The sequence below is a fragment of the Benincasa hispida genome, chromosome 11 (assembly GCF_009727055.1).
Source record: "Benincasa hispida cultivar B227 chromosome 11, ASM972705v1, whole genome shotgun sequence".
Lineage (NCBI taxonomy): Eukaryota > Viridiplantae > Streptophyta > Magnoliopsida > Cucurbitales > Cucurbitaceae > Benincasa > Benincasa hispida.
The window spans coordinates 19,224,814-19,238,305 of record NC_052359.1 but is presented as its reverse complement, the minus strand read 5'-3'; the positions used below and the strand labels follow the sequence as shown (position 1 = coordinate 19,238,305).

Genomic DNA, 13,492 nt, shown 5'->3' with positions numbered 1-13,492 from the left:
TTTTTTCTCTTCAATTTTGAATAGGGAAATGATCTGTGGTATGGACCAGACAGAGTGAAGTACTTGGGGCCATTTTCAGCTCAGACACCATCCTACTTGAACGGTGAGTTCCCCGGCGATTATGGATGGGACACTGCTGGCTTGTCCGCCGATCCCGAGGCCTTCGCCAAGAACAGAGCTCTCGAGGTATTTTGTTCAATTTGGTATTCTGCTTATAAAACGTTACTATTTTAGTTCTTATTTGCAAAATTTTAACATAAAATTTAGAAAAAAAAATAGAGTTACTTTAGACCGGCATTGAATTATGGTGGAGAGTAGAAAGATAAAGCAGTATTTAATTTCAAGGATGGATCCAAAAACTTTAGCTTTTGGGTTGATGGATAATTTAATATGGTATTAGATTATGTTATTTCCTCACTAATTAATATGGTTTTCACTCTGTATTCTATAAATTTTCGAGTTAGAAGAGAGTAGGTTAAAGTATTGATATAATTAGATAACCTCACAAGACAATTCACCTCATCCTACAACATTTTGAGATTTATATTATTTTGATTCTTATACTTTGAGATTTATTCAATTTTAATTTCTGTATTTTCAAATATCAAATTTTAGTCACTCTATTTTCAATAAATCTTAAATCTAATCCTTTAACAAAATTGGCTATATAATGCCTTTCTTGCGAGAAAATATAATAAATGAATATATTTTTAAAATTTATAGTAAAAATGATAATAGATAGATAAATTTAAAAAAGTCAACAAGAACAAAATATAGACTTTACAAATATAAAAACTAAATTCAACTTATAAAAACTAGAATCGAACCATTTTCAAAAAAACAAAACCAAAATAGTATATTAACCTTAAATTTCTCCCAATGAAATCTATCATAACTTTTAGGTTGATTGAACACCACCAATTAAGTTTGAAAATGAAATGATGAATTTGCAGGTGATCCACGGGAGATGGGCCATGTTGGGAGCGTTAGGTTGCATAACACCAGAAGTGCTAGAAAAATGGCTAAAAGTAGACTTCAAGGAGCCAGTATGGTTCAAGGCAGGTGCCCAAATCTTCTCAGAAGGTGGTCTAGACTACTTAGGCAACCCCAACCTGGTCCACGCCCAGAGCATCCTAGCCGTCTTGGGCTTCCAAGTGGTCCTAATGGGTCTAGTTGAAGGGTTCCGCATCAACGGCCTCGACGGCGTTGGCGAAGGCAACGACCTCTACCCTGGCGGTCAGTACTTTGACCCACTCGGACTAGCCGACGACCCCGTCACCTTCGCCGAGCTCAAGGTCAAGGAGATCAAGAATGGCCGTCTTGCCATGTTTTCTATGTTTGGCTTCTTTGTTCAAGCCATTGTCACTGGCAAAGGTCCTCTTGAGAACCTTCTTGACCATCTTGATAACCCTGTGGCCAACAATGCTTGGGTTTATGCTACCAAGTTTGCCCCTGGCTCATAAGTTTCACATTAAACATGGAAATTCGACAAGTTTGTTGTGTAAATTGACTGTAGTTCTCTGCTTTTTTTTTTTTCTTGGTGTGGATCGATGTGATTATAATTAGATGGCTGAGTCTTAAGGTGGATCAATGGACATTAATTCCCACTTGATCGAATGGATAAGGTTCTTAATCTTAATTACATCATTTAATTCAAGGTAATCTTCATAAGCTACCATTCTCATCTTGATTGTACCGGTTTAAGAGCTAAAGTTTAATTTCTTTGATGTGTTTGCTTCTTAAATTGATTTCAAATGTTTTATTTGAGTTGTCGTGAAGCTACATGTACGAAAATTATTTTAATTTTTGGTATTTACTTAACAAGTAAATGTCTATATTAATTGATGTTGTAAAGTTGTCAACATGAACATAACTAAATTATGATAAAATTTGGAAAACAAAAAATATTTTAAAATTAGGTATTTTATTTTATTTTATTTTTATAAATTACAATATTGTATTTTTAACACAGGATCTAATACTTTAATCACTTAAACTATGCCCGGACTAGTTTGAAATTACACGTAAGGTCACACGTTTGATTTTTTGTTTTTTAAAAATAAATTTAGAATTCTATTAAAAGAATAATGTGTAAAAGAAATTTTAAGGAATAAAATTAAAATTGGAGACCGGTGATAATTGAATATTAATGAATTAGGAAAAGCCTTTTAATGTTCTGACCATTACAAAAAAAAGTTTATTTTCTATAAGAAATGAAAATAATTCAATGCTTAGAAGAAACGAGGGTAACATACATAAATATGTTGGTTTTGTCATTCCAAAGGTAAAGAATATGCATAATATGAATTAGAATATTCTCTGTCATGCCTCTAGAACCAATCACCCCTTCGAGGACCATAAAGTTAATTATAACTATTAATCTAAGGGTATGTTTGAAATACATTTTTTAAGTATTTAATTTTAAAAAAATAAGTCATTTTAGAAAAATAATTAGAATGTTTGGTAATCTCTCAAAATGGCTTCTGAAAAGTATTTTCAACATTTTTTTTTCCAAAAGTGTTTAAATAAAAATGAGTTTCTTGAGAAACATTTTTTCTGAAATCAATCCAAATGAATCCCAACATTATTACATGTACAAGCAGTGCTCTTAAAAAAGAATAAGAAGAAAGAAAGATTGAAAAAAGATTTACACGTACTGCCAAATAAAGCTATTGTAATTTGTAGAAATTTGCGCTATTGAAAATTTATTACTTTTTCAATTTTGTCCTTTTAAAGTATGTGTAAGTACGTGTATTTTGGTCTCTATAATTTTATCAATGATGTGGTTAGAGATGATCATGGAGTAAAGATGTTTATCTACTTGTATTTGAATCAACGATTTTGTGTTGATAGGAGAAGCAAAAAATAGTTGAAAAAGTTCGATGGTTGAAATAAATGGTATGTGACCTTTTGTGTAAAGTTGCATTGTTTCATGAATGAATATGTCCTTTTGAAAAATAATGAACTTGAAGAAGAGACACGGTTATTCGAATGACCACGAACAATCTATAAATATGTCTCTTATTCAAATTGCTATTAACAACTTTTTCAAAAGCATTTTATTCTCATAAAACTTTTTTCCCATTTTATAAATTTATGCAAGTTTGGCTTATTTCCACAAAGTGTAGTTCGTTGGATCTAGTGGGCGGGGTGCTACTTCTATAAGAAAGTTAATTTGTTATATCCTGAGAGACAATTACTCATGAAACTCAGGCACTAAAGTGAGTAAGATTGTCTTAAAGAGACAACGTGAAGTCGTTTGGCTCAGATTTCTTTTTTGGTATATAAGGTTTTATATTTTCTGATTTTTTGTGATCTTACTATCTATTTAACAATGGATTTATTATTAAATTAATATTTTAGTTTAGAATGGTTATTTATGTTTTCACTGTATTTACGTCATGACGGTCAAAATGTTTGAATGAAAATGTGCTTTATGTCGTAACAACTTTTATCTGAGTACTCGAAAGGCTCAGTCGTTTAGTTGGTATGAGAGCCTAAGTTTAGGTTTTGAAGACTAACTTACAATATAAGTCTTGGTTTTGTGTCTCTTATGGCTAACTACAGATCTCTCGTCCTCGCCAAATACGTTTCTAGTTAAAGTCTTCTAGAACTTTTATGCATGACATTACCTTTTTTTTTTCTATTTATTTTGACTTAGAAGTTAATTGAAGTTGACTGTGAATGATAGGAAATGTCGCCACGTCGAAGTGCACATAGAGGTGGTCGAGGAGGAAGGATGGGTGGTAGAAGGGGTGGATGTAACTCACCCGTTGAGAATGTTGTAGATAATGAGGAACAAATATCAGTACACCCACTTCTTGATGCACCCATCACCCAGGTGGACCTTGCTGCGATGTCGATTTAGCTAGAGGAAAGATTTAAGAGGATAGTGGAGGAGGCGTTAGCTCGACTAGAACTGCCTCAGGAGGTTCTTACTCCTCAAGACCCTTTTCAACGGTAGAATTTGCAGGATCTGTCCGTTGAGGCTAAGCATTTGAGGGATTTTCAAAAGTATAATACCTGCATGCTTAATGGGTCATTGAAGGACCCTACCAAGGTAGAATTACGGTTGTCTTCCATAGAGTCGATCTTTCAATATATGAAGTGCCCGGAAGACCAGAAGGTACAGTGTGCGATTTTCTTACTTATAGATAATGTTGCCATCTTGTGGCAATCCGCTGAAAGGATGATTGGTGTTGAAGCTGAAGCAATAACTTGGGAACAGTTCAAGGAACGGTTTGATCTAAAGTATTTCATTGTTAGTCTGAGAAATGCTAAAGAGCAGGAGTTCTTAGATTTAAAGCAAGGTCGGATGTCGGTCGAAGAGTATGATCAGCAGTTTAACAAATTGTCTCGTTTGCTCTGGATTTGGTTGTCACGGAAGCTAAGAGGGTTAAAAGGTTTGTATAGGGCCTAAAAAGTGAGATACGTGGTTTTGTGTGGGCCTTCAAGCCGACTACGCATGCAAAGGCACTCCGTTTGGCAATAGAAATGGACTCCCTAGAGGAGGGGGAACGCCCAAGACTTCAAGGGTCAAGATCCTTATTAGGGCAAAATAGGGTTCAAGAACTTTTGGACCATTACGACAGTATCAACAACGGAATCCTGAGACGAAAGGAGCTTGGAAAGATAAGCCTATATGTAGATCGTGCAGAAAGTCCTACGTGGGGCGTTGTCTAGTTGGCACGAGAGTATGTTTTAAGTGTAAGCAGAAGGGACATATGGCGGACAGGTGCTCTGGTGTTCTTGTTGGAGGTGGTCTGAATCAGCCACAGAATGCCCAACACAATACAAATAGACAACAGCGACAGCATAGTCGGGGTTATACCACCAACCGTAGTAAGGCCGAGCAATCTGAAACAGTAGTGACAGGTACACTCTCAATCTTGGGGCATTATGCCTTTGTATTATTTGACTCTAAATCCTCTCATTCTTTCATATCTTCATTGTTTGAAAAGCATGCCATCTTAGCTCTGGAGCCTTTGAATTATGTCCTATCAGTTTCTACTCCATCTGGAGAAATTATGATAGCAAATGAAAAGATAAAAGCATGTCAGTTAGAAATAGCAAACCCGTAACCTTAATGTAACTTTAATAGTGTTGGACATGCGTGACTTTGATGTGATACTACGCATAGATTGGTTAGTTGTTAACCATGCCAGCATAGACTGATCTCGTAAGGAGGTGATTTTTTATCCTCCTACGGAAGCTAGTTTTAAGTTAAAAGAGGTCGGGACTGTGGTCTTGCCCAAGGTAATTTCAGCTGTGAATGCCAAAAGGTTGCTTAACCAAGGTACCTGGAGTATCTTGGCTAGCATAGTTGACACTAGAGAAACTGAGGTTGCCTTAATCTCCGACCAGTTATGAGGGAATACCCTGATGTGTTTCCAGAGGAACTTCCAAGTTTGCCTCCACCCAGGGAGATTGATTTTGCAATCGAGTTGGAGTCAAGCACAATTCCTATATCTAAAGCTCCAATAGAAATGAAAGAACTTAAGGTCCAGTTGTAAGAATTACTTGATAAAGGGTTTATACGACCCAGTGTATCCTCATGGGGTGGACCAGTGTTGTTCGTAAAGAAGAAAGATAGCTCATTACGATTATGTATAAATTACAAAGAGTTGAACAAGGTGACTATTAAGAACAAGTATCCCCTCCCTAGAATTGACGATTTATTTGATCAGTTGTAAGGTGCCACAGTGTTTTCCAAGATCGATTTACGTTTGGGATATCACCAGCTTAGGATTAAAGTAGTGATATTCCCAAGACTACATTTCGTTCTAGGTACGGACATTACGAGTTTATTGTAATTTTGTTTGGATTGATGAACGCTCCTGCTGCATTCATGGATCTAATGAACAAAGTGTTCAAGGAGTTCCCAGACAGTTTTGTTATAATCTTTATTAATGATATCCTGATTTACTCCAAGATAGAGTCAGAGCACGAGGAGCACCTACGTAGAGTTTTGGATATTCGAAGGTTGAATAAGTTACTGTAAGAGTGTAATAACATGCAACAAAAGTAACAAGGATCAATAAGCATTCAAATTCACTAATTCTAGCAGAAACTAAAGCATGCTCATCTAAATAAGAGGGTTTTAGATCATACCTTTGTAGAACTCTTCAAGATCTCGATCAATCAGCAGTAGTCTTCTTCAAAGATCATCGTGAACTATCTCAAGACCTTCCCCACTATCCTTTTGGAGATTTAGACCGAGTTGTGGGACTCAAGAACAGCTTGAAGCAATGTAAAACGCAAGGAGAAGCTCACAACAACATTCACTTTTGAAGAACTCTTCTTCAGCCGAAATTTTATCTAAAATTTGTGTAGAATGCATGCCTCCAAGTTACTCCATTCTTCTTTATTTATTGCAGGTGAACATGCAAAGAAGAAATGTACATGGCTTGCAGCTCATGCTTGGAGTTAATGAAGAAGAGGAAGTGGGTTTTGTGTAAGCATGAAGAAGAGGATAATGGAAAACCATGAAAATCCATTTTGTGCATGTTTTTCCAATTTTCCAATTTATCTTAAAATAAAATTTTTTATTTTAAAAACCATTTTGATTTTAAAACTGAAAAATTAATTTTCTAAAATTAATTTAAAAGATATTAATTAATTTAATATCAAATATTAAATTAATTTTTGTAATAAACTATCTTCATATATTTAAATCATATTTAAATATATATTCTCCTATTTCGTTTAATTTTAATTTGAACATTTCAAATTAATTTCTCAAGCTACTCTAAAGCTTAACCATTTACGAGCTAGTAGGAGAAACCTCGGGACCTACAGATCATGGGCTCCAACGATTTGAGATTAATCTGCTAAACTCATTAGACCAAACTAATCCCCATTCGTTAACTAATGGGAACACTCCACTATAGCCCATAGTTAAACTCCCCTCATTGTAGATATATTATGTCCACTTTATATCCATAATCAGTAAGTCGATCCTTCACAGGTTGTTCGTAATCACAATTGGGTCAAGATAACCGTTTTACCTCTAAGAATACATATTGATCCTTAAGTTCCCACTGACCCTCTAATGAACAATTCTGATTCATAATCCCTATAAATCAAATCCTTTCTCTATCATGAGAATGCGGGGCCCCAATTGTTCAAGACCTGGAATCAGCATTAAGAGAACTGTTGGGATTGGTGTCCTAATTCTCCAAGAGTCTCATTTTTTTGTAAAGATACACATTGTTTAATGAATAAATTAAATGTTTTTTAATTCTGAACTTTTACTCATATCCAATAAATAAACTCCTTGGTTAGTTTATGTGAACTTAAGCATGTATATGTGATATACAAGTGGATCATGCCTTAACTGATAACCTAAATAGGTCTGTAGTATAAGGATTAAGGTGGGATACCTTATTCTGGTGACACTATGGATACAACCTGCTTTATAGAGGTTTGCAAGTGTTGTAAACTATTACAGATGGTAGATCCTAACCATTCATTGTGGAGTCGTGCGAGTGGGGGTATCCTATACAAAGAGTTTATATAAGACCTAGACCACGAGATGACTAGATTCTGTATATAGTCGTTGATACTAGAGACTTACATCTCACCTAAACGACCATAGGTGACATGACCTCAATCCGAGTATTTTTGGGAACTTCTGCCTTTGAGGGCGGTCTTTTGATTAGTATGGGTGAGAGTGGCCAGATTGTCAACTCAACATGTCTACCTTTGTGAGGTCTTGTCTGATCCGGGAGCTGGGAACTCAATCCACAAGATGAAATTCACTCTTTTCTCGAAGCAGGGATAAGTAGAGAGATTGCTCCCTTAAGGGCTGATTCCGGGGCTTGAACATAGTGGTCACAACTTCTCTTTGGAAGAGAAGACTCAGTCATAGTAGAACTATGACTTATGTTCATTAGAGGGATCAGTGGTACATAAGGAGACAGATGTAACTATAGGGGCATAACGGTTATTGGCCCAGCTGTACTTCCGAGTGATCTGTGAAGGGTTGTCGTGCTGTTGATTGATTAAGATGGATACATAATATATCTGTGGTAAGGAGAGTTCAACTATCAATCTTTAGTGGAGTGCCTGGCAGTTAACGGATGGTGGATCCCGTGACTAAAGAGTTTAGTCAGTTATTCACGTATCATTGGAGCTTCGAGCTACAGGTCTATAAGGTCCCATTGGTAGTTCAATGGATTCAGTTGAGGATCAGTTCTTGGCGTTTATTTAAAATGTTCAAATTGACAAGAGGTATTTTGATTATATATGAATATATCGATTTGATGTATGAGATAACATCTAGTGGAGGATTGATGTAAATGAGATTTATATTAAGTACCATGGAATAGAAAAAGAACTATGGTTTATATGTTTCATGAGATGAAATATTAAAACTATAGGTTATAAATTATATGATATAGTTGGTTATTTCATTTATATTTATAATAATATTAATTATTGGATAATTAAATCTTTTCTCTAATAACCAATTGAATGGGAGGTTATTGGTGTTCATGGTAACCGTGAGTTAAAAGAAAAATTGTTTTCCTTTTTTAGGAATTTTTTTTAAAAAAAAAAGGTTGAAAAATTTGTTTTTTTATTTTTCTCTCTCGCAAAAAGAAACTCACAGAGCTTGTCAAGTAAATACCAATTTACTAAGCGATAGCTTGAGCGAAGTAAACGATCATGCAGTGTTTTGTAGGCGACAGACATTGAGCTAAACGATTAGCTAAACGATCGCTTAGCTTTTGTTAGACGATCGCTTAGCTTTAGCTAAACGATTGGGCATCAACCTATGCAATAAGTAGTATTTACTAAACGATCATTTTGCTAATGCTAAGCGATGGGTAATCGTTTACTCTATTGCGTAGCATTGGTTGCCCGATTGCATGCGCTTAAGGTAGACAATCATAGTGGAAGCATGTGATGCTCATCGTTTAGTAAAAGGCGCGCGCTTGATGATCGTGTAGTTAGTAAGCTTTATCGCTTAGTTACTACCTACACGATTGCGCGTATGCAATACGAGGCGCTAGCTAAGCAATCGCTTAGGCGATGGTACTTCACGGCATCGTAGTCATTTAGATGATTGAAGAAGACGGGCGTTAATGGAGCGCGCTTAGTGATCGTGTACTTCAGGCTTCATCGTTTTATTAAAGGTACACGATCATGTCGTCATGACTAAACGATCATTTAGATTTTTCTAAACGATCATAGCGCTGGTAAGTGATAGAGCAAACGTTTGTTTTATCGTGTAGATGATCGAAGGGTACTTAGTACATGATGGTTGGAGACGCGATGCTTTTCCCAAGCGGTTCAAGATCCAGTTCGCCTGTTTGAACCGGAGACTCCTTGTCTTTGTAATAGTTAGCTTTATTTTTGTTTTTTTAAGGCAATTTATCTGGTTCATCAACACTGGTTTATTATGCATATGAGTATGATGCTTATATGCCAAAGTGGTTGACATATAGTTCAAACCCACCTTAGGTTGTGCAATTATTCATGCATCGTATTATAATTGTTATAATCGAGCATGAAGAAATTACTTCAAAGCATGCGCTAACATCATGAAATAAAAGAGTTATATTTTGCATGCAGTGAGCATTATCATGCATCATCCTTTTCTTTATAAGTGTTATAGTCTAAGGTGAATGAAAGCATATTTTGCTTGTTTCATTGTTGTTTTGTATAAGTGTTATATAAAAGAAGTAGCAATGAATGGACAATGCATTGAGCATGACACTTAGGTTGTTTATAAGCGTTATGAATGTCTTGCATGTGTTAGCTTAGCATTGTGGTTGTTTCCGTTTATAAGTGTCATAAAGGAAATTATGACCTAAAATCAATAATTCAGAGTTGCATGTGGACTTAGGCGAACTCAAGTTTTTAAAAAGGTTTTAAAATTGGATTGAGATAGACCTAAGTTCAAGTGGTTCTAAAGAATTTAGTAACCTAGATTAATCTTTTAAAATCGGTTTAATAGGATTAAATTTGTTGTAAACCTATCTATAAGGGACCTTTTGTCTAAGGCGGGTTTCTGGCTAAGCTGGGGTTCTTAAGTTGATGGAAACGTAATACCCCTACCTGGGAACCTACCTGGAAAGGTGAATTAGATAGATTTTCAAGAAACATGCGATGATGTGGTCAAAGATTCCGTTAAAAAGTTTAATAGATGATGATCAAAAGTTGTTTACTTTCCAAGGTAAAAGTTACTTTTGGGCAAACCTAAAAGTCACTTAGTTAAAATCTTTAGCTGTGTTTTTTTCTAAGTAAGCTAAACCCTAGGTTATAAAATGCTCAGTGGGAGGAAGAGGTGTATATGATATGTCTATGATTCCACTCATGTTTCTCCTTGTATGTTCACACACCGTGAGATTCATGCTTGGCTTCATGGTACCCTAGATGCATCCCCTTCGGATGGTATTTGCATGAGTCAATATTAAGATGAACGGAGAGAGTGTTTATAGTAAGTGGGTGAAGGGTGTGTGTCAACACGTCCTATGGTCTCTATCATTGGTTCACATCGTGAGATCATTCTGTACTCCCCGTGTCACCTTTGTGCGTCCCCTTTCGGATGGTTTTGTGCAGTTGGTCAAGATCTAGGTGAACTTCAGAAATGGATAGGTTGCTTAGGTTTTGCCCCAATTGGATTTTTTTCCTTCGGATTGGCCTTTTGAGAACGACCTTTAGGGCCTAAAATGGCATGTCACACTTACGGGAGATTGTTAAGTAAGTTAATGATCTCTTGGCCAAATCAATGATGGCTAGTCGTTATAAAACAATAGTTGTTCTGGTATTAATGACTGGTTAAGAACTTCTCAATTTAGAAGAGGGACAACTGACCTCTCTTCGGCGGCTTTTGTCCTAAACCTTTGAAGTGTCATTGGGAAACTAGATGTCACACGCGGTTCATATTAGTTTTACTAAAACCTTATTGGATGTTGTTTTCTTTTACAACAGGTATTTGCTCAAAACCTAACGTAGGTCAATGTGTTTTTCTTTTCAGTAACTCGTTAGTATTTCCATTTAAAGCTTTTAAAATGATCGATTACTTACAGTGGAAAAAATCGTGTGAAATGAATTTTGTGGCAAACAATCTCGATCCCACTATTCTCCACAAGAGGGGATAAGACAGTAAATATGATTTATTGGTCTTGGAGACGTGTCTGGTAGAGAGTGATGATTTGCATGAATCCTTGATTCAGAGGCTACCAATCATGTCAGTTCCTCTTACCAAGGATTTAGTTCCTGGCAAACGTTGCCACGGGGAGAGATGACTCTACGAGTCGATATTGGTGAGGTTGTTTCAGCTGGTATTGTAGGCAGGCTGAAGTTATCTGTTATTGGATAATGTTTTTGTAGTTCCTCATATTAAAAGGAAGTTAATCTCGGTTTCTTGTCTCATTGAACAAGGCTATACCGTCTCCTTTTCTGAGAATAAAGTGTTCATTTTCAAGAATGGAATAGAGATTGGTTATAGTTCAATAGAAAATAACTTACATGTACTAAGATCGTTAGTCATAAAAGGCTTGTTTAACACTGAAATGTTCAGTATGGCAATAACAGCTAAAAGACCAAAGGTTTCTCCTAAGGAATACCCATCTTTGGCATCTGAGGTTAGGTCACATCAACCTCAATAGGATTGAGAAGTTGGTGCAAAGTGGACTTCTAAAGAGTTTAGAAGAAAACTTCTTGCCGGTACGTAAATCATGCCTCGAAGGCAAGATGACCAAACAACCTTTTACTGGAAAAGATTACAAAGCCAAGGAAGCCTTGGAGCTTGTACATTCAGACCTCTGTGGTCTGATGAATGTTAGAGCTCAGGGTAGGTATGAATATTTCATCTCTTTTATAGATGATTATTCAAGGTTCGTATATCTCTACCTAATGCAACGTAAGACTGAAGCCTTTGACAAGTTCAAGGAGTATAAGGCTGAAGTTGAAAACTTGTTAGGTAAGAAGATAAAAACACTACAATCTTATCGTGGTGGAGAGTATATAGACATCCAATTCCAGAACTACATGGGATTTCATCCTAACTCTCGGCCCCTTTTGTGTGTGTGTGTGTGTGCGTGTGTGTGTGTGTGTGCGTGTGCATGTGCGTGCGCGTGTGTGTGTACGCGTGCATGCGCGTGTACGTGTACATGTGCATGTGCGTGTGCGTGTGCGTGTACGTGTGTGTAAGTGTGTGTATGTATGTGTGTGTGTGTACGTATGTGTGTGTGTGTGCACATGTGTGTGCATGTGTGTGTGTGCGTGTGCGTGTGCGTGTGCGTGTGTGGGTGTTTGTGTGTGTGTGTGCGTGCGTGTGCGTGTGTGTGTGTTAATTCCTCTCAAAATAAACTTCATATTATAATATATCAAGTATATTATATTAATTATATCACATATAATTAATTTAAATTAATTATATCATATATAATTAATCTCTTAATTAATTGAAACGATTCAAACTAATCCAAACTTAATTATGTATAATCCCTGTTGAGCTACAGAGGGGATCTTATGGACCTGTAGATTGAAGCTCTAATTGTATTTGAATAATTAATTAAACTCCTTTAATTAAATTACTCAACATACATTAATTATCGGTCACTCCACTAAAAATCGATCGCTCCACTCTTCGCACTATAGATATATTTCTATGTCCATTGGATATAACCATTCAAGAGTGCAATGACCCTTCACAAAATGCACTTAAGTACAGCTGGGCCAAAATTATCATTGTGCCCCTATAGTTACACTAACTCCTTAAGTACCATTGATCCCTCTAATGAACAATAAGTCATAGTCCAACTATGACCAAACCCCTCTCGGGCCAAGATAAGCATAATTGTTTACTATTATTTATGTAAACCCCGAATTCTAGGTTTCCAAGATAAGCATGTTTAGCTAAAATAATGTTATATTACATATTTATTAAGTAGTAATTCATGTTTATTTATAGGAATTATGAAGGAAGGGAAGGAAAAACATATTAAATGAGGGGTGACGTGGCGGTTAACCTTTGAACTCGGGAGGCGACAGGAAGATTAAAAGGAAGAGGAAATTCAAAAGCTTGGTTTCGGCAATTGGCATGAGCAAATTTAGTGAAATTAGTGCCATTTGAAAGCTGGGAGAATCTAGTTTTCGACGTTGTCTTGTCGGAGAAATATTGTAGGAGGAGAAGAACAAGAAGTGAAGAAAATTCAGAGGAGGCAGAATCTCGGGTTAATCAGGGCTCGAGATGAAGATTGGAAGCTCTAGGCCAAACTATAAAGAATTTTTGGCTAAAATTTTAAGGTAAGATTTAACTAAATTATAAACATGTTTGTAGAAGGAAGTTCCTATAAAAAAGGTCCGGATTTTGAGTTATGAATTTTTTTAAATTGTAATAGAGAATATGTGCATAAGCAGACAGCTGCTTGGGAAGAACAAGCAAATAGCTCACCGTGGGGAGTTATAGCGAGATATGGAGAATGAGGATCTCGCTTATAAAGGAAATCTCGCTGATTTTGTGATGAGGATCTCGCTC

The 13,492-nt window shown here is 36.2% G+C and overlaps 1 protein-coding gene across 1 annotated transcript; it reads left to right on the top strand.

Annotated features, from left to right (window-relative positions):
* Positions 1–6: 6 nt before the first annotated feature.
* LOC120091904 (chlorophyll a-b binding protein 3, chloroplastic) lies at positions 7–1,688 on the top strand. Its single transcript, XM_039050062.1, has 2 exons — positions 7–186; positions 954–1,688. The coding sequence occupies exon 2, from the start codon at positions 975–977 to the stop codon at positions 1,461–1,463; it is 489 nt and encodes a 162-aa protein (XP_038905990.1). The 5' UTR covers positions 7–186; positions 954–974; the 3' UTR covers positions 1,464–1,688.
* Positions 1,689–13,492: the final 11,804 nt, after the last annotated feature.